Raw genomic sequence first — 26,855 nt, forward strand, 5'->3', positions numbered from 1 at the left:
ATCTGGGTCAATATTACATTGCTGTTTGTGGGAACTTGTTGATTATTCCTACATTACACCAGTGGAAAAACTTCAGAACAGGATTTAATTGGCTGTAATATGCAGGAGAAGTCAAACATGAATTCATGTTTCTTTTGTGAAGTGCTTCTGGACTGAGTTTTTCGCTCAATTCTCTCCTATCTGTGGTTTCTGGGACATGAAAAGAATTTCACGAGGCCCTAATTGTAAATTAAACACTTACTGCCTCTCAGCGCTTTCTCTTTTCTCCCCTGCCTGTTTAAAGTGTTTGGCATCAAGGTCAGATGTGGGCCTTTCTTGTTTAAGCAAATAATTGGCTGCTGCTTCAAGGACACTTTGACCTGACAGGCAATGGGCTAGGTGTGATCTGGCATGGCTTTAAAAAAAAATGTGCCAGTTTAATAGTTCACTGAGAAGTGATTTCTGAATGTGCTTTGTAAATATTCTTTTTGTAAATGGTGGTGGAAGTCCATTCCTCTGCCCACCCTCCTCCCACCCCACATGCAGATGGACAGGGAGACATGGACGCAGGCACAGACATACAATTTCCAGTGAGTGTCAGGTCATTTTGAGAGACTGGAGTTTAAACACATTCATAGTTTGCTATCTATTCTTATAATGAAGCACCAAGTTCAATTGCAGGTTTGTTGCTTCTTCCATGGTCAAGGATGTTGAGGTTAATTGGAGGGGCAGTCATCCTGATGCTTCATCACACCTCCCAGCTTGCTGATCACAACAGAATGAAGTTGGTGCATAATGGGTAGAACACAGTCGAGGGAAATGGAGATAATAAATTATCACCTCCTGTTTTCTTTTTAAAATTAAGGGAATTATTCCCAAGCAGAGATTGCATCCTTCTGCTAACAGTGCAGACTGCAATAATAATAACTTATACACGTACTGCCTCTAAGGAAGTATAACCCTGTCACAAACTACTCTTAGATAATGACTCTATTCTTCATTCTGACAACTCTTGTAACAGAGCCTTGCTACCATATTTGACCTGAGGTTGTCCACCAATCTGTCATTACTTTCCTCCCCCTCGTTCCTCCTTGTTCCCTTTTCTTTATCAGCTCCTATGGCCTTTTAACTCCCCCTCCCTACCACTTTACAATCCATATTCATTTAATTCTGGAGTCTTGGTGACCCTGAATTCAAGCCACAAATTCCATCTGATTTTGTTTCAGTATTCTCAAGTTTGTGCGGGCCAAGAGGGACCTGGATGTTTATGTGCATTGATCCTCCTCAGAAGTGGTAACCATTTTGACGAAGGTGTTGGTAAAGCATATGGGACGTGAGGCTTCATTAAACATTGGGGCAGAATACAGAAGTAGGGAGCAACAAACAATCTGCTGGAGGAACTCGGCAGGTTGAGCAGCATCTGTTGGGGGGGGGGGGAGGAAGTAAAGGTATTGGTTTATTATCGTCACTTGTACTGAGGTCCAGTGAAAAACTTGTCTTGCATACAGATCATACAGGTCAATTCATTACGCAGTGCATTTACATTGGGTTAGTACAGAGTGCATTGATGTAGTACAAGTAAAAACAATAACAGTACAAAGTGTCACAGCTACAGAGAAAGTGCAGTGCAATAAGGTGCAAGGTCACAACAAGGTAGATCGTGAGGTCAGAGTCCATCTCATCGTATAAGGGAACGGTTCAATAGTCTTAACACAGTGGGGTAGAAGCTGTCCTTAAGTCTGGTGGTACGTGCCCTCAGGCTCCTGTATCTTCTACCTGATGGAAGAGGAGAGAAGAGAGAATGACCCGGGTGGGTGGGGTCTTTGATTATGCTGGCTGCTTCACCAAGGCAGCGAGAGGTAAATTGTTGATGCTACCCATAACATCAGCAGTTCCTTTCTTCACTGCTTGACCCACTGAGTTCCTCCAACAGATAGTTTGTTGCTCTGGATTCCAGTATCTGCAGTCTCTTGTGTCTGCAGAAGTGGGGAAGTTAAGTTGGACCTTTATAAAGCATTGCTAATGCCACAGCTGAAGGATTGTAGCCCTTTCTGGTCAACGGACTTTAGGAAGGATGTGGATTCTGTGGAGAGAGCTGGGACTGTTCTCCTTTGAGTAAAGGAGATTGGATAGATGTGGGTAAGATCGTAAAAGGGAGGCTGTTCCCACTAGGAGATGCTTAGATGACTAGAGAACATGGATCCAGAGTGATGGGCAAAAGGTACAAGGAGGGGAAAATGGAAAAAAAAAACCTCTTGGGCAAAGTGGGATATAGATCAGTTGCAGATATGGGCAGAGAAATGATGGATGGAGTTTAATCTGGGCAAGTGTGAGGTGTTGCACTTTGGGAGATCAAATGTGAAGGGAAAAGTACACAGTTAATGGGAGGACCCTTGACAGCATTGATGTACAGAGGGATCTTGGGGTCCAATTCCATAGCTCCCTGAAAGTGGCTGCACAAGTTGATAGGGTGGAAGAGAAGGTGTACAGCATGCTTGCCTTTATTAGTTGAGGCATTAAGTTCAAGAGATGGGAAGTTATGTTGCAGCTCTTAAAAAAAAAACTGGTTAGGCCACATCTGGAGTATTGCATTCGGTTCTGGTCGCCTCATTATAGGAAGGATGTAGAGGCTATGGAGAAGGTGCAGAAGAGATTTACCAGGATGCTGCCTGGATTAGAAGGCATGTGCTATAAGGAGAAGTTGGAAAAAACCAGGGTGGTTTTCTGTGGAGTGGTGGAGGCCGAGGGGAGTTTATAAGATTTGAGAGTTAGAAGTAGAGTAGACAGCTGGTATCTTTTTCCCCAGAGTTGAAATGTATAATACTGGAGGGCATGTATTTAAGGTGAGAGAGTGAAAGTTCAAAGGGCAAGTTTTCTTGCACAGAGAGTGGTGGGTGCCTGGAATGTGCTACCGGGGGTGGTGGTGGAGGCAGATACAACAGAGGCATTTAACAGGCTCTTAGATAGGCACATGAATATGCAGAGAGTGGAGGGATATTGAACATGTGCAGGCAGAAGGCATTAGTTTAAGTAGGCATTGTTAGCTTAATTTAGTTTGGCACAACATCGTGGGCCAAAGGGCCTGTTCCTGTGCTGTACTGTTCAGGTTCTATGTTCAGGTTGTGGTGATGATCTGGAATTCATTGTCTGTAAGGTTGGTGCGAATACTTAGGAATTTCAAAGGGAATTGGGTAGGGATTCGAGGGGAAAATATCATGGGGGCAGTGCAAATGGGAATGGCTGGATTGCTGTACAGAGCCAATGTGGAGTGAATGGCCTCTTGTGGTAAGGGTCTAACAGCAGAAGAAAGATGGGGAGACAGGTTGGGGGAAAGACATGAGGTCTGGATAGAATGGTAGGAGGCAAATGGGGGAAGAGAGCGGAGAGTGGACAGTGAGAGGATAGGACTGGGGAACGGTGTGGAGAGATGGCAGTGTGCGAGAGGGAGAGGAAGATGGACAGGTTCTGGTTTACCTGACACTGGCAGACAGCATGAGGTGATTGGCCAACAGGGTCCAGGTGAGGACTCTTGGCCTCACAATCTACTTCGTTATGGCCTTGCACCTTATTGTCTGCCTGCACTGCACTTTCTCTGTAACTGTAACACTATATTCTGCCTTCTGTTATTGTTTTACCTCAATGTACTGTTGTAATGAATTGATCTGTATGAACGGTATGCAAGACAAGTTTTTTTTACTGTACCTCGGTACATGTGACAGTAACAAACCAACTTAATTTACCAATTTACCAGATTTTGGACATGTGGAAGCTGCTGACAGGGTCCTGAAGTAAAGATTTCATTGAGTGGGTACAGATTGATCAGAGCGTAAATTGGTTGGAGCAAAGAGAGGCATAGCCTGGACACAGAGCTGTGAGTCCCAAGGTTTCTGCAGGGGGGATGCCAGGGAAGAACTGCTGCTCCTTCTGGCCCACAAGAAACACACAACTAATTGGCTGAAAATTGCAGTCCAACTGCCCTTGTGTGTTCAAACACTGTCTCTGGCAGTCTTCCACGGGGATCCTGGCTCCTGGCACTCCAGTGTGCTCCAGCACTGTGTGGGGTTGTCTCAGCACAGCTAGGTGGCTGCACTCTCAGCTAGTGAGGTCCGGCCTCTAGATTGACGAGCAGTCAGGGCTGTTGAATGTTTCTAGCCGTTTTTGACCTTTGCATATATTAGGTAAGGCTTGGATATTTTAAGAAATGGTACATGAATAATTAAAAATATTATTTCTTTACAACACACTAAAAATGAATTAGAATAATTAAAAGTAATAATAAAGCTTATAGCTGCTTGATTTTCTCCTGAATTGAATGGACGCTATGGTGCTTGTGCCTGGTTTAACCAGGTTCAGGGGCAGATTTCCCAGCCAGAGAACTGGGAAGCCTGGAGAATATTGTGCTTCTCTGCTGGGTTCCACAAAGATCCACCAGAGCAGGGCAGAGATGGGCACCAGGGTGGAAGGTGCCATCCCTGCTTTAAATCAGAACCATCTGTGGGGTATGTCCTGGCATTAGAATAGGCATCAGATCAGAATGTCTGCCCCAGTGTTTAAATAGCACATGAATTTTTGCATTTTGGGCTGCCCCATTCTGTTTATTGTTTGTACAACCTCAATGTCAAAGTTGAGTTTATTGTCATATGCACAAGTACATGTGTGCACAGGTGCAATGATAAACTTACTTGCAGCAGCATCACAGGCACATAGCATAAGAGTTACAATATTCACAAGTAAACCATAACCATAAATTGTACACAATTTTTACAAGAAAGAACACAATTAGAACAAGAAAAGTCCATTGTAGTGCAAAGTAATCATAGTGCTGCTATACTGGGGTAGTGATCAGGGTTGTGCAGGTTGGTTCAAGAACCGAATGGTTGAAGGGAAGTAGCTGTTCTTGAACCTGGTGATGTGGGACTTCAGGCTTCTGTACCTCCTGCCTGATGGTAGCTGCGGGAAGATGGCATGGCCCGGATGGTGGGGATCTTTGATGATATTGCCTTCCTGAGGCAGCGCCTCATGTAGATACTACCAATGGGGAAGGATATGCCCATGATGTATTGGGCAGAGTCCACTACTCTCTGCAGCTTGTTGTGTTCCTGCGCATTCAAACTTGTATTTGGAATGATGTTTGGATGTCATGCAAAACACAGCTTTTCACTGTATATTGGTACATGTGATTGACAATAATAAACCAATTATCAATTACACTCTGGCTCTCCCACCTTCCCTGCAGGTTGGCTGAGGGGAGATTTCCTTATCCTCACATATTTGGTTAAAAGTCCCGTCTCATCTGGATGGCATCATCTGATCAGCATATTGTCTGGTGTCTCCATTGCCTGCTCAATGGTCAGGCTGGGAAGGCAGTAGGATGTTTGAGGGAATAAGATGCCGTAGCCATTTTAACTCTCCACTGGGCAACAGGTATATGGGGTTAAAGTTGGTCTGTACGAGTTTTCTGTTGATGCTGAACGGAAGAGAACTGTTCTTTTTTAAGAGTAATATAGCACAGAAACAGGCCATTTGGCCCAGCTGGTCCATGCTGACTAATTAGCCCATCTAATCTAGTCCCATTTGTCTCCTTTTGACCCTTATCCCTCTAAACCTTTCCGATCCATGTACCTGGCCAAATGTCTTCTTCAATGTACCTGCCTTGACCACTTCCTCTAGCAGTTCATTTCATACATTCACGTGAAGAAGTTGCCCCTCAGGACTCTTTTAAATCTTTCCTCTCTTGCCTTAAACCTATGGCCTCTCATTTTTGATTCCCCAACCATGAGAAAAATACTGTTTGCCTTCACCCTGTCCATGCCCCTCCATGATTTTATATACCTCTATAGTGTCACCCATGCTCCAGGGAATAGTCCTCCCCTTCCCAACCTCCCCATTGAGTTCTGGGAGCATTTTATTAGAGACTTTTTGTCAAGTAGATCTAAACTATGGAAAGGCAGTGCTTTGAAGAGCATGGGAGTATTCTCCGGTGTCTTGGTCTTTAGTTGACATCTCTAAAAATTTGGGCCTTGCTTTGTGAAAGTTACAACCATATTTCTTACAGTACAACACAGATAGAACTACTTCAGTGGAAAAATAGAAAATACCTCAGCGACATGAACTGATTTAGGGTACCTGGAAGAAGTCAAAGATGCTACAGATGCACAAATCTCTTTTTGTTCTTGAACTGAGGAGATGTTGGCTTGTATTCTACTGACATGGGCCCACCCCTCACACTCCCCACTCATTAATCACTCTTCTGAACTTGCCATCTTGTTTGCCCAGATCAAGGGGAGCAGCCAAAGTCATTAATGTTTTCCTTGTGGACATCAGAAGCATTCAAAAAAAATTATGAAACAATTGAATAAACAGTTTTAATCTATTTTGAGAAAGGATGCCAATTAAAGACACACATGTTTGCAAGTAATTAGAAATTTAAACAAAATAAATAGTGATCTTATCGATGTTTATAAAATCACGAAAGGCATAGACAAGGAGAATGGTCACAGGTCCTTTTTCCAGAGTGGTGGAGTCCAAAACTGGAGGTCATGGGTTTAAGGTGAAAGATTTAAAAAGCACCTGAGGGGCAACTTTTTCACCCAGACGGTGGTGGGTTTATGGAATGAGCTGCCAGAGGAAGTGGTAGAGGCAAGTACAATTACAACATTTAAAAGATATTTGGACAGGTACATGGATAGGAAAAGTTTAGAGGGATATGGGCCAATTGTGGACAAATGGAACTAATTTAGATAGGCAACTTCGGCATGGATGAGTTGCACCGAAGGGTCTGTTTTCTATGCTGTACAACTCTATGGTTCTATGACTCCAATAGTTCAATAAAAATGCCTTATTCTTTCTTGTAAATCCTCCTTCAAATAGATGGGATAGTGTTTTCTGTGCTGGAACTAATCTGGCATGTGATCCAAGAGTCGATTTCCCCCCCCCCCCCCCCCCCCCCCCCCCCCACCCCGGTGATCTCAGCAAGATTCTGTTCCTCCATTGTACTCAATGGGGAAATGGCTGGTGGAGTGAATTTGTGGCCTCTCGGTTGAGTAGATCTTGCAAACTACCGGCACTTGTGTTGAGCAATACAAGCGTTCCTTGCAGAACTGATGGCAATTCCCTATTAAATCCAGACCAATAAATTTCCATGACTATTGCTGTGACTAAATGGCTTGCTTGTAATTCTGTTAGGGTTTATTCAAGCTGAAAGAATGTCGTTACTGGAGGAATTACATTACGGATAGCTTTCCTATCTTGCTGAAGGAAGGCTTTTGGGATTTGTAGGGCAGACTCCATGAAAGCCCGAGATGTATTTTCATTTCTAAGTGTTGAAGTTTAACTTCCAATCATTAGCCAGGCTGTATGCCAACAAGATCTTTGTCAATGTCTAGAGCTGGTCTTTGGTTTTGCACTGGGTAGTAGACATCTGCTAGATAATCATCAGCTTTTGTTCTGCTTTGCCGTCTCTGCATAGTAGCCACTTGTTTTGTCAGTATTGTTCCTTTTGAATGGTTGCTTCACTGTAGGTACAAATACAAGTGCTGGATAATTGTCAGTTGTTGGTAGAATTGAACAGATGTCACTTTTTCCCCCCCCTAAGCATATAAAGTGATAAAAGTGTCAGAATTGACTTTTATGTGATTATAACAGAGACTGCCACACTTCGTAAATTGCTGCAGCACACACCACTGTATTTAATCTTTTGGCACTCTTCCTGTTAAGTGCATTGATCTGAAAATAAAAAGAAAACTGAAGGTGCTGGAAACCTGAAATAAGAAAGAAAATGCTTAAAAAAAACCTCAGCAGGCTAGGCAGCATCTGTGGAAAGAGAAAGTTTTAGCAGTGCCTTCAGCAGGCTTGTAACTCTGCAGTGTTGTTGAGGTTCTAGTTCCAATGAGCCATTCATAGAGCAGCAAATGGCTGTCTTAAAACAAATGCTTGAATTTTACTGCTTTTATTTTTGGTTTGGTTTGGGGATTTTTTTTCTTTTTTAATAGTTGGTAGAATCAGGTATTTAGAGTTATTTAGAAGAACTCCTTAATTAGGAGGTGCATCAACTTTCAGTCTCTATAATGCTCTGCTAAACTGAAATACCCACAATATAAAAAGGACCATCTATTCCAGATGCTCATTATTATTGCATTTATTTACATCTTTTTGTGAGGACATGTATTATTAATCAAGTTGGAAGTTTTCCAATGTTTATTCTTTGACCAAATAATTGAAAGAGAAATGCATTTCCCAATGGTCATTTTCACACTTTTGGTTCTGGATATTGCAGTGTACAAATGGGCTGTGATGTTGTCCTGAATTACAACCATGACTGCACTTCAGAAATACTTCATTGGCTGTTAAGTGCTTTGAGACGTCTGGTGTTGGTGATAGATGCTATGCAAATGAATGCACTCACTTTACCTTCTGTAGAAATAAAATGGAGTTAATGCTGCTTCCACTCTCTTTTAACTGTAAAGATACTTCACAGATTTCTGTGGTCAAATCTTAATGGGCCTGACATGATCCTTTGCTGTTATGATCGAGCTGACCTGTCTTATTGGGATAAGGGTCAGTCCTCCATTTTCTTTTCGATTACATGCACAGATATACGTAATATCTTTAACTCTCCACTGGTTTTTGAACAGCTGCAGAATGCCACTTGGGACCTTGAACATGATTTCCAGCATTTCTGTTTTGGGAATATGCCACACAATATGTTGTGGACCTCTCGGGAGGGTAGCGGTGCTTTGTAGAAGAATAAGCTACCCACTTGACAATCCTGTTCAATTTGATGCCTTTAACCTGTGACCTGCTACTTACTTGAAAACTGATAAACTTCCGTTAATGTTTGGCACAGATGTCGTGGACCTAAGGGCCTTTTCCTGTGCTGTACTGTTCTGTGTTAATATGTGTTACAAGTTATGTGGACTGGGATACCTGGGTTGGGAGGTTGATGTGCTAATCTGTTGAGCTGCTGCCACTTGCATTTGGACAAAGGTACAGCACATTTCTGTGCTAAAGTTGCATATGCAGGGTTCATTGTGCTTTGGTGAGATACATTATACCGATCCTTTTGCCACAGCCAAGAAAGCTCACCAGCACCTCTACTTCCACAGGAGGCTAAGGAAATTCAGCATGTCCCCTTTGACCCTCGCCAATTTTTATCGATGCACCATAGAAAGCATCCTATCCGGATGCATCGTGGCTTGGTATGGCAACTGCTGTCCGTGACAGCAAGAAATTGCAGAGAGTTGTGGACACAGCTCAGCACATCACAGAAACCAGCCTCCCCTCCATGGACTCTGTCAACACTTCTCGCTGCCTTGGTAAAGCAGCCAGCATAATCAAAGACCCCACCCATCCTGGACATTCTCTCTTCTCCCCCTTCCCATCGGGCAGAAGATGCAAAACCCTGAAAGCACATAACCACCAGGCTCAAGGGCTGCTTCTATCCCACCATTATAAGACTGTTGAATGATCCCCTAATACATTAAGATGGACCCTTGACCTCGCAATCAACCTCGTTGTGGCCTTGCACTTATTGTCTGCCTGCACTTTCCCTGTAACTGTAACACTTTATTCTACATTCTGTTATTGTTTTCCCATGTACTACCTCAATGCACTGTTGCAATGAAATGATCTTTATGGGTGGCACGCAAAACAAAGTTGTTCACTGTACCTCAGTACACGTGACATTAATAAACCAATAATAATGTTCTTTATCAGTCCATACTAGCTGGAAACATTAAAACCCACATTGCCTTAGGCATGGAAATGTTGATGGAGACCATTCATTCTTCAGTAAAATTAGAAAATGCTGGAAAGGCTCAGCTAGTCAAGCAGCATCTATGAAGAGAGAAGCAGAATTGACATTCGTCATCAGATGCTGCCTGTCCTGTTGAGTATTTCCGGCATTGTCTGTTTTTATTTCAGATTTCCAGAATCTGCAGTGTTTTGCTATTCACACTCTACTGCCTGTGTTCACATTACATTTTCAAGCAGCCAATGTTCTGGACGAGTGATCCTGTAAATGTGGGTTCGAATCCCACCACAGTAGGAATTTAAATGCAAGCAATTAAATAAATCTGGAATCGGGGGGAAAAAAGCATCCTACAATAAACTGCCTCTGAAAAGAACCCCACATATGATTCATCATGTCTTTCAGAGGACAGGGACTCTCCTTGCACACATTGGCAATATGATACCAGACCCACTAATGTGGTTGACTTTTAACTGGAGGGGTGGAGAAGAGGGTGGGAGGATGGAGTGGGAAGAGACAATTTTGATGGACGGTTGTTGCCAGCAATGGCCACATCCTACGAACTGGATGGTAAATAAATAAGACCGCAAGAAATTGCAGAGAGTTGTGAACACAGCCCAGTCTATCATGAAAACCAGCCTCCCTTCCATTGACTCTGTCCATGCTTCCTGCTACCTCGGGAAAGCAGCCAACATAATCAAGGACCCCTCCCACCTCAGTCATTTTCTCCTCTCCCACCTTCCGTCAGGCGGAAGATACAAAAACTTAAGGATATGTACCACTAGGCTCAAGGACAGCTTCTGTCCTGCTGTTATAAGACCCTTGTATGGACCTCTTGTATGATAAATAACTTCTGATCTTTCAATCTACCACGTTATGGCCCTTGCACCTTATTGTCTCCCTGCACTGCACTTTCTCTGTAACTGTAACACTATATTCTGCCTTCTGTTATTGTATTCCTTTTGTACCACCTCAATACTTATGTATGGAGTGATCAGTCTGGATGGCAGGCAAACAAGGACTCTACACTGTATCTTGGTACATGGGACAATAATAAAACAATTACCGATTAGATTAGATAAGAAATCTTTATTAGTCACATGCACATCGAAACACACAGTGAAATGCATCTTTTGTGTAGAGTGTTCTGGGGGCAGCCTGCAAGTGTCGCCACACTTCCGGTGCCAACATAGCATGCTCACAACTTCCTAACCTGTACGTCTTTGGAATGTGGGAGGAAACCGGAGCACCCAGAGGAAACCCACGCAGACACGGGGACAATGTACAAACTCCTTGCAGACAGCGACCGGAATTGAACATGGGTCGCTGGCGCTGTAATAGCGTTACCCTTACTGCTACACTACTATGCCTGCCCCTTTACACTACCGTGCCTGCCCCTAAGTTAAATAGATATAAAAGAAAATGTAGGAGTTTATGGAATGCAGAAACAGACTGTTTAGCCCTCTCAGACCAGGCTTGTATTTCCACTCTACCTGAGCCAATAAAGCAGATTCCAGTCAAAAATTTCCCAGATCACGATCGGTCTTGTGTCCTAAATGGTACATGAGATTCCCATATCAGAGGCCATTACTGGTGCTGGACTTCGGCCTGACTTATGGTATCTGACATCAAGCCACTGGCATCATCTCTTTCTCTGTTGTTTACCATCCTTGGGATGTAGATGGGGTCGTCATCTCTGGATGACCTCATTTAGACTTCCCACCTGTTGTCTAGCTGAGAGCTCCTTCAGCAGTTCACGTGGTGGCATTTATCTGGGATCTTTAGAACATTCTGAGGAGCTTCAGAAAATCTTCCTTGCAAGCTGTTCTTCTTGTAAGCTTCCAGCATGCTGAGCTATACAACGTCACACTGAGGTAATTGCAGTTGAAAGTCCTTGGCTTTACCTTCACTCCCACTTATTTCAATCGCAGGATGTTCCTCAGCTTAGTAAGGAATAGCTTGAGTTCTCAGTTTCCATCTTACTTCACAGGTTAGTAAATTTGCTCAGTTTTTCAACAGACATGCTGATGGTGACAAAGTTGTTCTTTGGCCTTTGACTTGTACCCAAATCACAAGGGAAGATGAAAATAGTTGGTGGATAAATGACTTGAGTCATCGTAATGTTCTCAAGGACATTCATGTTCTTAGGCTTGACATTTCAATTACATAGTTGAAGTGGAATGTGTTGGGACTGCATCTGTATAAATCTTTCTAGCTCTCAATGATTATAATTTGTAACTCACTAAAATTCTTTCATTCTTCATCTCGTGGATTAGCACTTGAGCATTTTGGTTGTGTGCCATTAATTTTCCCATGCAACTGGATATTAAAAAAGGGGAATGGGGGTGGGGTGGGGTGGGGAAGTTATCACTGAGTGAGTGATGGGGTGTCTGAAACTTGCTGCCTGAATGGATGGTGGAAGTAGAAACCCTCTCTGCATTTTGGAGAAAATAGTACCTGGATGAGAATTTAAAGAGCCATAATCTGCAGGACAATAAACCAAAAGTTGGGAGGTAGGATTAGTCTAAGTATCATTTTTGACCGGACAAGATGGGCTGAATGGCCTCTTTTTATTTCACGAATTTCTAGGATTGTTTTATTGTAGATGTATGGAGGGACTTTAATTTGGAGGCATTGGTTTTGGATGCCTGACTAAACAAAATAGGATTTTATTGGATTGGATTCTGATCAAGTTTTTTGATGAGGTGACCAAAAAAGTTTGATAAGGGCAGGGTGATAGATGTGGTTTAAATGGACTTCATTAAGGCCTTTGGTCAGGTTCCACATGGTAGGCTGGTCTGGAAGGTTAGATTGCATGGAATCCAGGGAGAGCTGGCTAATTGGTTTGATGGGAGGAAGCAGAGGTTGATGATGGAAGGTGGTTTTTCGGACTGGAGGCCTGTATCTGGTGGTGTGCCTCAGGTCGGTGCTGGACCCATTGTGCTTGTCATTCCAAAACCACCTTCCACCAACTTTTAAAAGATAGTTGGACAAGTACATGGATTTAGAAGGTAGAAGGTTATGGGCCAAATGCTGGCAAATGGGACTAGCTTAGATGGGCATCTTGGTCAGCATGGACCAGTTGGGCCGAAGGGCCTGTTTTTGTGCTGTATGACTCGATGAAGAGAAGGCCAAATTTCAGATTCTGCACATTTTCCATTGAAACTGATATGTTTGTACATGGCATGGTGTGTTGTTGGTCAGGAAGGGAATTAACTGAGTCTGAAGAGTTCCTGATTTTTTTTATATATTATTCCATTGTTATAGAGTCAGAGAGCAATACAGCACAGATACAGGCCCTTTGGCTCAACCAGTCCATACCGACCACTGTGCCCTCCCAGCTTGTCACAATTTCCTGCGTTTGGCCCATATCCCTCTAAGCCCCGCCCCTCCATGTACCTATCCAAGTTCTTCTTAAATGATACTTCTGTACCTGCCTCATTTCCTCTGGCAGCTCGTTCCATATATTCACCACCCTCTGCGTGAAACAGTTGCCCCTCAGGTCCCTTTTAAATCTTTCCCCTCTCACCCTATATCTATGCCCCCTAGTTTTGGACTCTCCTGCCCTGGAGCAAAGACTGTTACCATCCACCTTATCTATGCCTCTCATAACTAAACACTTCTATAAGTTCGCCCCTCATTCTCCTACATTGTAAGGAGTAAAGACCTAACCTGGCCAACCTCTCCCTATAACTCAGGCCCTCCAGTCCTGGCAATGTCCTCATAAATCTTTTCTGCACTCTTTCCAGTTTAACCACGCCTTTCCTGCAACAGGGTGACCAAAACTGTACACAGTACTCCAAGTGCAGCCGCACCAATGACTTGTACAACTGCAACATAATGTCCCAACTCCTAAAGTCAGCGTCCTGACTGATGAAGGCCAGCGTGCCAAATGCCTTTTTCGCCACCTTGTCTACCTGTGACGCTGATTTTAACAAACTATGCACTTGTACTCCTAGGTCCCGCTGTTCCATTACACTCTCTGGTGCCCTGCCATTCATTGTATAAGTCCTACGCTGGTTTGACTTTACAAAGTGCATCACCTCACACTTATCTGTATTGAAAATCCATTTGCCACTCCTCGGCCCACTTCCCTAACTGATCAAGATCCCCCTGTAATCTATGATAATCTTTACTATCAACAACACCTCCTAATTTTGTGACATCCGCAAACCTACTGATCAAGCCTTGTACATTCGCATCCAAATCATTTATATAAATATGAATAACAAGGGTTATAACACCGATCCCTGTGGCACGCCACTAGTCGCCAACCTCCATTCCAATAAACATCCTTCAACCACCACCCTCTGCTTCCCATCTCCAAGCCAATTTTGAATCCACCTAACTATCTCTCCCTGGATTCCATGGGAACGAACCTTCTAGACCAGCCTACCATGTGGGACCTTGTTGTTTTACAGAAATGGTTTATTTGCATTCAAAAACTGCTTCTGACTTGCACTCAGTTGTATTCACCCATCTCCATTTGCTTTCTAAACTGCCTTGGCTTCAGTTTAAAGCAAAGCTTTGATTTTTAAACCTCCCACGATTGAAAACAAACACACACCTTGCTATGTATCATTGGTTAATGCTTACTGTATATTGTTTAATTTAGATCTATGTAACTGTGTTGCTGCTGTTCTAGCTGTTTTAATTGCACAGTAGATTTTAATCATTTACATATCTGTATCAATTGATTACAAAGCCTGATCTTCTTTCTACAGACAATAACTTTATGTTGCCCCAGTGCCTTGGTGTGGAATTATTCCACAAATGAAAGTAAAAGCAGCAATCCTGGCTCACCGCTTGACCTTCTCCAAGTGGCCCCATCGTGTTTACCTATGCCAGGAGGGAGTTCCACCTTCAATCAACAGGTATAGATGGACAGGCTGGTGTGGCATGCTGTTCGTTTTCCCCCAGTATATTTGGATGCAAGTGGATGAATGTAAACTGGAATTGAAGGGTTGGGTGTGTGTAGATGGTTTGTCATTTTGTGTCAGTGGTCACTCAGTCTGCACACTTGGTCTTGTTATCCATGGCAAAAGATATTGGGAAAAACAGGATAATATCCAAGTTAGCAACAAACAAGTTGCTGGAGGAACTCTGTGGGTCAGGGAACATCTATGGAGGGAGATGGGCAGTCAACATTTCATGTTGAAACCCTTCATCTGGACTGAAAGGTGGAGGGGAGAGAGCTCGTATAAAAAGGTGAAGGGGAGGGGTGGAGTCAGAGCTGGCAAGCGATAGGTGGATCCAGGTGGGGAGGGGTGATCGGCAGATGGAGGAGGGGAGAGTGGAGATCGCAGGAGGTGATAGGTGGAGGCGACAAAGGGCCGCAGATGATGGAATCTGATAGGAGAGGAAGGTGGAGCGTGGAATCAAGTGAGGGGGGTGGGGAGGGCGGATGGAAACAGTAAGGGGAGGGGAACCAGTGGGAAGGGTGTGTGGGTGATGGGCAGATTGAGTGAGTGGAGGAGGGGCAAGAAACAGGGTGATGGGGGTTTGGGCTGAGTAAAGGAGGAACCGGGTAGCTTTGTGGGAGAGAAAAAAGGGACGGAGGGGGAGCAGTTTTTCTGAAACTGGAGAATTAGAATATTCAGGTACTAGGATGTTTTTGGGCTTGAGTTTGGGTTCTGGATTTGAAAAGGTTAATTTTGTATCCTATATTTTTGAAGCCTGTTCTATACGGAGGGACAGGTGGGAGGGTAATTCTGATTACTAGTGGATACTTCTGATTATATGATTGTGTGGGCCAGGAGAGCTGGTATGTTGGTGACACTGGATACGTATTTCTGAATTTTAGGAGAGAGTTTGGTGTAGATGGAGACTAATTGTTAGTTGCAAGGGCCTAAGGTGAACTTGAAGGGTTTCTTGCAGCACGCAGGAGCAAAGTGAGTTTTCAACATGGTGAGTGGGGGTACTGGTAAGGAGATAATGGTGCCAATGCACATAAAACTGCAGAGAGATCCTCACTGCATAAGCGCCATGTTGGAGGAGAATATTAGAGATCAATTATGAACTGCAAACTGTGGCAATTGAGGTTTACTCGGAAATAGGGGCAAAGGTATGGGAATGGTGAGAGGTCAGAAACTAGAACGTTCTGGAAACACTCAGCAGCTCAAGGAGCATCTGTGGAGATAGATAAATTCCAGTTTAATGACTTTTCATCAGAATTTCAGGTTTCCTCTATCTGTGGTGTTTTGCTTTTGAATGACCAGAGTTAGTTCATTGTGTTACTTGGAGGGGAAGACACCTGTTATGAAAATGACACTGGTATGCAGTTGGTGCTTTTGTCCATTAATTAGAGCAGCTGAAATGACAAAGGAACTTTGTATTAATTTTGTACAATTAAGGTTGAGGTGGAGAGGATGGGCAGCATCTCGTCAATCCCGTTATCACCAGGACATAATTTGGAAGTGGTGCTGGTGAGAGGGGCAATCAGTAATGGAGCAGAGGGTTGCTGTTGCCAAACCAGGATGGTTGGTCTTGCAGTGCTCCTGGCATTGGGGGACACGGCTGGGATATATGGCAGGTAATTTCTCCATACAGGAAGTTCCTCAAAAGCTAAGAGCAGAAGCATTTGAAGGAACAGGAAAATGTTACTAGAAGCAAATGTCACACTTGAAGGAAGTGTGCACCTAAAGTTCTTAATACATTGTGGCTTTTATATATAGTACAGGGAGGCAAAGATTGCATGCACACACGCGAACACACACAGATACATGCATGCCATCTTGCACACTGCCTTGTGCGTTTGTTCTCTTTTGGTGAATACTGAATACTTATTTCAATACTTTAGGTCCGAGCCAAAATTTATGAAGTGGAGCAGCAGATCAAGCAACGAGGACGAGCCGTGGAAGTCCGGTGGTCCTTTGACAAATGTCAGGAGTCCACTGCAGGTAGAGTGGTTTCTGCAGTTGGAAAGTACTGCAAAAGCAGAATGCATGTGGCCATCTCTGTCCCATCCCCTGTGTGACGGAACCCTTCCTCTACAGGTGTCTACAGTCACCCCAGCAAACTTGATTATTTGGAGACACAAGAGACTGCAGATGCTGGAGTCTGGAGCCACACACAATCTGCTGGAGGAACTCAGCAGGTCGAGCAGCATCTGTGGGGGGGGGGGGGGGTGGGATGGACAGCTGACATTTCAGGTTGAGACCCTTAATCTAGAAGGGTCTCGAATCAAAAATGGTCTGGATACCAGATGAAGGGTCTCGACCCAAAACGTCGACTGTCCGTTTCTCTTCACAGATGCTGCCTGATCTACTGAGTTCTTCAAGCAATTTACTTGATTATTTGCTTTGTGGTAACACTGAAGGTGGTCACTCAACTATCATGGATAAACTGGTCCTTTGCTGATAAATCTTTCCCCTTTGAGTTTCCTGACAGCCAGGTCTTCACCAGGAAATCTGTCACATTATTGAAAAGGTCCTTTTACCTTTGAAACTAGAACTGAGTAACAGAACACTGAGGCTTTTGGATCTCTCTGGAAGGGCTTTGACCCCTCCCTTCTCCAACTCCCACACATTCCCAAAAGTAATGGTCATTGAACAGTTCTCTGTCGTCGAATGTCAAGCCTTCTGGAGAAGCAAAGGCAAGCATGTGGGTAAAGGTCTACCTTTGTAAATGTATGTCATTGTTCTTTGGTATTTTCATCTGCTGCCTAAGATCTACGCAGAGGATCAGCTGTCTGATGGACAAATGGCTCCGAGCAGTCAGGAGTCCAACCGAGGAGTCGCTCCCTATTAGTGAACAGAAAGTCTCTGTTCCTTTTTAAAAAAAAAGTTAAATGCTCTGAGAATGGCCAATTTAATTGGAATAAATCCAGTTCGTCAAGCTGATCGTGCAGGTGACAATTAGTGTGGCCATAATATAAATAAAGAGAAATAAAAAATTTACACAGACCCAGACTTCTGTGTCCATTTTCCCCTTAAGGCTCCCAATGGGAGGGGAGATACAGTGAGTATCTTTGAGTACATTTTTTGATATCCCATTCCACTGAAGTCAGCATTGCTGAACTTGGGAGGCAGGGTGAAGCTGCTTCTGTATGGCACGTTCAATGCTCCTGACCAGGGTGGAATTCCTTGGGCTGAGGGTTTAGATTTTAGAAGACTGTAAAGTAACATTTTGCCATTAGGTGGTGCACTTGAGTGCACTCTTGGTTATAGCGGGCAGAAATCTCATTTTGTGGGATCACACTGACGGCTTTTTAAATCTGACAGCCCAGGAATGGGCTTGTTTATCCATTGTGCCTGAGCTGGCACTTTAACAATTATTCCCTCTCTATCCCTAAGGCCCTCGAAATATTGAGTCACAAGAGACTGCAGATGCTGGAATATGGAGAAACAAACAATCTGCTGGAGGAACTCAGCGGGTCGAGCAGCATGTGGGGGGTGGGGGAAGGAATTGTTGACGTTTTGGTCAAAACCTGTATCAGACCTGAAACGCTGACAATTCCTTTACCCCACAGATACTGCTTGACCCACCGAATTCCTCCAGTAGGTTGTTTGTTGCTCTATAAATATTACCTTTTCAGGCTTAGGTATTATCCCATGCAGCACAATTCAGATCATAAACACTCGCTGTTTTTTTTTGGAAAAAAATAACCCACTTCCCTCTGGTTATTTCAGTAATCATCTTAAATCTGTTCTCTGGTTACCAATCAACTGCCGGTAGAAATGGTTTCACTTTATTTATCAATAATGTTCACAATTTTAAAGACTTTATTAAATTCAGCTTTTAGGCCTTTCTTGTCTACAGCAGTTTCCCCTTGTCTAATTATCTGACTGATTGAGAATGGTCAATTTATTTGAAATAAGTACGGTTCGTCAGGCTGATCGTGTAGGTGACAATTTGTGTGGCCATAATGTGATAAAGAGAAATAAAAAATTTACAGACCCAGACAACTTAAAATGAGCAAGTATGGGACAGTGTTGGCCATGTTTGACAAATAGTTGTAAAGGATAGATTGGATGCCGTGTTGTGTAGCTTATGGTTTACTGAAAAATACGTCAAAATGTGATGTTGGATGTTCTTGTCGTAAAGTTGAGGTTATTGTCATGTGTACAAGTACGGTGACGTAATGGTACAATGAAAACCTTGCGGCAGCATCACAGGCACGTAGGTACAGACAACACACAGAACATATTATACAAGGCAGTGAAGAAAAAGACAGTGCAAAATAAAAACAACCAGAACCATTGGGGTTCATTATCTCATTTACACTAAAACACCGTTCATTTTCTGTCTTGAATTTACTCCACGACTGAGCCTCCACAGCCCTCTTGAGTAGAGAATTCCACAGATTTGCTACCCACAGGGTGAAGAATTTTCTTGTTTCAGTCCTAAATGGCTGACTTATTTTGAGACTATGACCTCCCTGGCTCCAGACCCAACAACCAGGTGAAACATCATCCCTACATCTACCAATCTAATCCTGCAGGAATTTTGTATGTTTCAATGAAATCACCTGTAGGGCAATCACAGGGCAATCTGCCAATACTTCAGGGAAAAGTTCATCTTGGTTAGACCTGTCTCCTATCCCACCTCAATGCAATGAATATCCAGAGGTTCTGGGTGTTAAACTCCATTTTCTGCTAACTACTCTGTTGCTGGGATTAAGGTTGTGGGCAAAAGGTGGATAGAGGTTGTAAATCCTCAAACTTTAGCAATGCATCAACCCAAGACATTTGGCACATTATGCAGGGATTTAATTGGTCCCTTCGTCCCTTGTTAGCTTGTGTCAGGCAAAATTCCATCTGTATGGTGTGTTGGCCTTCATTAGTTGTGGTATTGAGTTCAAGAGCCACAAGGTGATGTTGCAGCTCTATAGAACTCTGGTCAGACCACACTTGGAGTATTGCGTTCAGTTCTGGTCACCTCATTGTAGAAAGGATGTGGAAGCTTTAGAGAGGGTGCAGAGGAGATTTACCAGGATGTTTCCTGGATTGGAGAGCATGTCTAATGAGGATAGGTTGAGCGAGCTAGGGCTTTTCTCTTTGGAGAGGAGGAGGATGAGAGGTGACTTGATAGAGGTGTACAAGATGATAAGAGGCTTAGATCGAGTGGACAGTCAGAGACTTTTTCCCAGAGTGACAATGGCTAACATGAGGGGACATCATTTTAAGGTGATTGGAGGAAAGTATAAGGGGGATGTCAGGGTTTTTTTTACACAGAGTGATGGGTGTGTGGAATGCACTGCTGGCGGAGGTTGTGGGGGCAGATACATTAGGGACATTTAAGAGGCTCTTAGATAGACACATGAATGATAGAGAAATGGGGAGCTATGAGGGAGGGAAGGGTTAGATAGACCTTAGAGCAGGATAAAATGTCGGCACAACATTGTGGGCCGAAGGGCGTGTACTGTGCTGTAATGTTCCATGTTCAAAGATCACTGATTAACATACAGGTGGACTTCCTTGCACTATGAGTAAGATCTAATCTACGTGGATGAATATTTGGTATTGGTTTATTATTTAAATTTTCAACTAAATAATATGTACTTTTGTTTTTGCTGCTTCCATTTTATCCTTCCTATAGGTTTTACAATCAGTAAGGTCTTGCATACGTTGGAAGTACTGGATCGTCATTGCTTTGACAGATCTGACTCCAGTAACTCCCTGGATAGCCTTGATCACAAGATATTCGGTTCCAGTCAGGGCAAGGAGAGCCAAGAGGTGAGTGGTTGTTCTGCCTTTGGTGTCCATTACTAGGGAAATGTGCCATGGACCCATATCATGAAAGAATACAGTGCAGTATTGGGTATTTAGCATAGTGGTTATGTGACCTAACTGCTGTAGTTTCCAGAGGCCTGCTCTACAGGTCCAGAAACACAAGTTAAACTCTCACCATGTCACTGAGGATTTAAATTGGGTTTATTAAATCTGGAATAAAAAGCTAATAGTGACGAGTAAGGAATTTGGTGCATCTTAGAACATGAGTGGCAGAGATGGGTTGCATTCCTAGTAGGTAGAAGATCAGGTGGAAGACATTGGAATAGTCAATGTTGGATGGAAACGTATAGGGTCAGGGTCAAGGTTAATGTATACTTAAAAAAAATTCTGTGCAATATCTTAGGTACTGTTGATTAATTGAGTTTAAATTCACTAAATCTGGAATAAATTGTGACTGGTGATTCTGAAAATATCAGATCATTATCAGAACCCAACTGACTTGCTGTGTTCATAGGGAAAGAAATCTGCTTCCTGGATGGCCTATGTGTGATTCCTAAACTTAACTTAATCCTACCTGCCTCCTGAATTACAGAACATAAAACAGTACAGCACAGTACGGGCCCTATGGCCCACAATGTTGTGCCGACCTATACAAACCTACTCCATGATCAGTCTAACCCTTCCCTCCTACACAGCCCATGACCCTCCATTTTTCTTACATCCATGTACCTATCTAAGAGTCTTTTAAATGTCCCTATTGTATCAGCCTCTACCACCATCCCTGGCAGTGCATTCCAAGCACCCACTACTCTCGGTGTTTTTTGAAAAAAAAACTACCCCTGATATCTCCCCTAAACTTTCCTCCTCTGACCTTAAACTCTGGTATTGGCCTTTGCTGCTCTGGGGAAAAGGTGCTGGCTGTCCACTTTATCTATGTCCCTCATAATCCTATACGCCTCTATCAAGTTGCCTCTCATCCTGCGTCACTCCAAAGAGGAAAGCCCTAGCTCGCTCAATATTTCCTCGTAAGACATGTTCTCTAATCCAGGCAGCATGCTGGTAAGTCTCCTCTGCACCCTCTCTAAAGCTTCCACATCCTTCCTATGATGAAGTGATCAGAACTGAACATAGTACTCTAAGTGTGGTCTAACCAGAGTTTTATAGAGCTGCAATACTACTTCATGCCTCTTGAATGCAATCCCCCGACTAATGAAGGCCAGCACTCCATACGCCGCCTTAACCACCCTATCAACTTGTGCGGCAACCTTGAGGGATCTATGGATTTGGACCCCAAGATCCCTCTGTTCCTCCATACTGCTAAGAATCCTGCCATTAACCTTGTACTCCACCTTCAAGTTCGATCTTCCAAAGTGTATCACTTTAGACTTTTCTAGATTAAACTCCATCTGCCACTTCTCCGCCCAACTCTGCATCCTGTCTATATCCTGTTGTAACCTACCACAGCCTTCTACACTATCTACAACACTCCAACCTTCGTGTCATCTGCAAACTTACTAACCCATCTGTTCACTTCCTCGAATTGCCAACCATGCTGCTCAGTTCAGGGGCAGTGAACGCTGGTGTAACCAATGGCATGCAGATTCAGCAAAAGATAAATACGCAGGAATGGGATGTCTTAAGGTTACAGCTGGTAAGAATCAGTAATGTTATGCTTCAATACAAGGTGATATACAGAAAGTGTGAGGTATAGATGATGGGAGGAGGACCCTTTAACTGGAGACATGTCAATGAGTGTGGATGTACAGAGCTTAATGACTCAGCAGGGTATTCCCTGAAGCTGTGAATGTGGATAACTCTGGATAAAGAACGATTACTTTGTCTCCATTTGAAAGTAAATTAATAGTGTAGAAGAATAATGATGTGTGATGAAATGACACAAGGTAAGCATATGGTCACAGTAGAAAATTCGATGCTGTTTTGGAAGCACTGTCACAGCAAGTACACAGAGAGCAGATAGTCTAGTTACACCTGGGTAATACTGGATCTGGGGAAATTTCAGCTTTGAGAGGATCTTTGTGAAACTGGCATTGATTCAACAGGAGAGCACAGAGTAGCAGTTTAAAATCAAGAAGGTGAATCGGAAAAGCGATTTTCTCATGTCAATGATGTGTTATCTTAAAATCGTCAACTGAGGAGACAACTTTGGGTTTCTGTAGCCAGAGTGTTATTGAAATAAGAAATTATTTGCCATGGAGGAATTGAAGCAGAATTTATTACTTCCTTTGAGAGAGTAAATTGGATGAATATTTGAAGAAGAGACCCCTGGGTCATGGGCCCAACGTGTCCATAGCCACAAAGTGGCGAATGCCCTATTCTGCAAGGTCAAGGCTTCTACACAGGATACAATGTTCAGAAATTGCTGACCTCATTCACTTCTGACTAGGATCCTGTTGTGTTCAAGACCCTCATTTTGTTTCCTAGCACACTGGAGGCCATTTGGCCCAGAGTCCTTGGTCCAGCTCTTAGACTATCCGTTTTATCACATGGCCCTGATCCTCCCCACGAACCTGTAATTAGTTTCCTTACAAATATTCCTATTTTTAAGTTATTACTGAACACATTTTACCCATTGTGTTCCTGTCAGGCGGTTGGGGGATAGGTTGAATCTTTCTTCCTTTCTGCTCTTGTGTTTTATCGGTTTCCTATATCTGTGCTATGTGGTTGCTGAGCCTTCTGGCACTGGAAACTATTTACTTCTGTTTACTGCATTGAAATCTCTCCTTAAGCTTGCTTAGGGTGTGACTTTCTTAAGGGTAGGAGTCCTTGTGGGCTGATGATGCCCATAGCAAGGTTGACTGACATTTCTCATCACAAAGAGCAACCAAGCAGTTTCTGTATTTGTTCTCATTCCTCAGATCAATGTAGGTTATTCGGTGGATTTTCCACTCGCGTTTCTGTTGACCTGTGATGCTTCTTAGTCATGCATCTCTGGAGGTAAAGGGTAAGGGGGAATTTCCTCAAGGCTCTTGACTGAAAAGCAGATTATATACCTGGGCTGTATAAAAGTCATTTAGTTAGTGGCCTTCCTGAGAATGTTGAGCCATCAATAAATCCCTTGTGGTTTGTCGGACTCTTTTTATTTCGTGTAGAACAATTGAGTTGTTTGATATCTCCTTTCCTGTGTTAATTACAGTCTGTAATCTCTGATCAAACGGGTGCAGTTTCAAACAATATAAAACTATTTATAAAACACTTTTATTCTCAGCAACTGACCCGATTATTTTTTTTTATTTTGGGTTTTCAATTTTTTCTTATTAATTTGGGGGAGGGGGTGCGGGGGGTAACATCAGCTATGAATAGCATTTAGATAAAAAATTAAGGTGTCAACTAAACTGAGATTATTAACCTGAAATCTAAGTGCTTCACCAACAAAGTGATTTTGGAAGGAGTGGGCATAGTTGAATAACCAAATGGGGAGACACGAGACTGCAGATGCTGGAATCTGGAGCAATACACAAAGCACTGGAGGAACTCAGCAGGTCAGGCAGCATATGAGCAAGCGTTGGGGAGACCGACAGGATGGATTTGCCGGCTGCTACGGGGCTACAAGTTTCTTCTGCCGAGTGGGGACTCGGTTCGCGGCTGCATTTCCGACTTGCAAACTGTTCAGGTTGCAAATAGTTCTGAGGAGCAGAATCCTGCCATAATCTGGGGACCTGTATTCCTGGAGATAAATTATTATGTATTAATGGCAGCAGAGCCACTGCTAGTGAAACCTGCATTAATGGTGCATCCCTGATAGCTGTCAGCTGTCTCTGCAATCCTTCCATTGTGTTATTGGGTATGGAAATCTGGGATTTGCATGAAATGATCTATCCAAGTCAGGAATGTTTATGATTTCAAGGGGAACCTGCACGCGGTGGTGTTCTGTTGTCCTTCTGGATGGTGGAGTTGCAGGTTTGGGAGGTTCAGTAGCCACTTGCCATGTAACTCCTAACCTTTAAGGTTAAAGGGTGATGCTAGACTTCTAGACTTTATTTCTGCCTCCCTTATGGTCTGATTTTTTTTCTCCCCTCCCCCTCCCAAGCCCCACACCCACACCACACTGAGTATTTTTTATTCCTCACTATCTGCTGTAACGCTTTTCTCCTTTCTGGATCCCACAGCAAATAGCACCAAATGATGAGGCAGTCGTGACATTATTATGTGAGTGGGCCGTGAGCTGTAAGCGATGTGGGAAGCACAGAGCTATGACAGTAGCAAAACTCCTGGAGAAGAGACAGGCTGAGATCGAAGCAGAGGTGAGTAACAACACTGGTGAGTGTCAAACCTGAAATCTGGAGACCAGCATGAAATGTCAGGAAAGTTAAATTCAGTAGATTCCTTCTACACCGCTGACATAAACAGATGAGAGAGAGGGTTGTTACTGTAAATTATTAGTCATGTTGTAGCAGGCAATATTTTATGTGTGAATCAAAAATCTAACAAGAAACAAAATATGCAGGGATATTTATATTATTAATTTATATCTCCTCTACTAATTTAGTATCCTAGTTTCTAAGGCAGATAAGGTCTCAAACTGTACTGTCCTCCTGAGTGCACATACTGAATTGAAAGGATGTGCAAAATACAAGATACATGGAACATGATTTTGTCTAATGTTCGGGTGTTTTATGTTGGTATTGGACGTGAGAACAATTCATTTCCAATATTCAAAGTTAAAGCCAAACTGGTATAAACCATATATACACCACGATATACAACCCTGACCTCAAAGGTAAAAGGACTGGCTGTTCCAGGGAGAATCTGTCTTACTTTCCACAATGGTAATCCACTGGCTTTTCTGCTCCTTCTCTGTCACCCCTTGAAGAATGTTCACTAACAGTATGAGGAGTAGGACCATCTTGGATTTCGTCACATCTTCTTGAGTTATCCTTTGGCGACGATCTTTGCGTCCTCACTGGCCACAGGATTAGTGCCAGATGATTGGAGGGTGGCAAGTGTTGTTCCTTTGTTTAAGAAAGGGAGTAGGGATAACCCTGGGAATTACAGACCAGTGAGTGGTGGGCAAGTTACTGGAGAAGATTCTTAGACAGGATTTATGGGCATTTGGAGAAGAATAGGCTGATTAGGGACAGTCAGCATGGCTTTGTGAGGGGCAGGTCGTGCCTCATGAGCCTGATTTGAATTCTTTGAAGATGTGACTAAGCACATTGATGAAGGTAGAGCAGTGGATGTGGTGTACATGGATTTTAGTAAGGCGGTTGATAAGGTTCCTCATGGAAGGCTTATTCAGAAAGTCAGGAGGCATGGGATCTAGGGAAACTCAGCTGTGTGGATTCAGAATTGGCTTGCCTATAGAAGACAGAGAGTGGTGGTAGATGGAGTGTATTCTGCCTGGAGGTTGGTGACCAATGGTGCTCTGCAGGGATCTGTTCTGGGACTGCTGCTCTTTGTGATTTTTTTATAAATGACTTGGATGAGGGTGTGGAAGGGTGGGTTAGTAAGTTTGCTGATGATACAAAGGTTGGTGGTGTAGTGGATCGTGTAGAAGGTTGTTGTAGATTACAACAGGATATTGATCGAATGCAGAGCTGGGCTGAGAAGTAGCAGATGGAGTTCAACCTGGATAAGTGTGAAGTGATGCACTTCAGGAGATAAAATTTGAAGGCAGAATACAAGGTTAATGGCAGGACTTGTAACAGTGTGGAGGAACAGAGGGATCTTGGGGTCCAGGTCTATAGACCCCTCAAGGTTGCCACGCAGGTCGATAGGGTTGTTAAGAAGGCGTATGGAGTGTCGGCCTTCATTGGTTGGGGTATTGAGCTCAAGAGCCGTGAGGTGATGTTGCAGCTCCATAGAACTCTGGTCAGACCACACTTGGAGTATTGTGTTCAGTTCTGGTCGCCTCATTTTAGGAAGGATGTGGAAGCTTTAGAGAGGGTGCAGAGGAGATTTACCAGGATGTTGTCTGGATTGGAGAGCATATCTTATGAGGATAGGTTGAGCGAGCTAGGGCTTTTCTCTTTGGAGAGAAGGAGGATGAGAGGTGACTTGATAGAGGTGTACAAGATGATAAGAGGCGTAGATCGAGTGGACAGTCAGAGACTTTTTCCCAGGGCGACAATGGCTAATACGAGGGTACATAATTTTAAGGTGATTGGAGGAAGATATAAGGGGGATGTCAGGGGTAATTTTTTTTTACAAAGAGAGTGGTGGAACACACTGCCGGTAGAGGTTGTGGGGGCAGATACATTAGGGACATTTAAGAGACTCTTAGACACATGAATGATAGAGAAATGGGTAGCTATGTGGGAGGGAAGGGTTAGATCTTGGAGCAGGATAAAATGTCGGCTTTCTTCCATCCATCTAGAGCTGACTCAGGTTTTTCCATATGGAAAAGGAAGGGAATAGTATGTTTTCGGGATCTATTTAGTGATAACTGTTTTTCATCTTTTGAACAATTGTCTAATAAATATAATTCGCCTAGATCA

At 43.3% G+C, this 26,855-nt stretch overlaps 1 protein-coding gene across 1 annotated transcript in view; it reads left to right on the top strand.

Annotated features, from left to right (window-relative positions):
• Nucleotides 1–26,855, top strand: part of LOC127571939 (mediator of RNA polymerase II transcription subunit 12-like protein) — a 499,625-nt gene that overhangs the window by 85,426 nt on the left and 387,344 nt on the right. Inside the window, exons 9-12 of the mRNA XM_052018705.1 lie at nt 14,452–14,601; nt 16,527–16,626; nt 20,267–20,403; nt 24,528–24,662. Of these exons, the coding sequence (XP_051874665.1) occupies nt 14,452–14,601; nt 16,527–16,626; nt 20,267–20,403; nt 24,528–24,662 (522 nt within the window). The remainder of the gene's footprint in view (nt 1–14,451; nt 14,602–16,526; nt 16,627–20,266; nt 20,404–24,527; nt 24,663–26,855) is intronic.

This window comes from Pristis pectinata, chromosome 6 (assembly GCF_009764475.1).
Source record: "Pristis pectinata isolate sPriPec2 chromosome 6, sPriPec2.1.pri, whole genome shotgun sequence".
NCBI lineage: Eukaryota > Metazoa > Chordata > Chondrichthyes > Rhinopristiformes > Pristidae > Pristis > Pristis pectinata.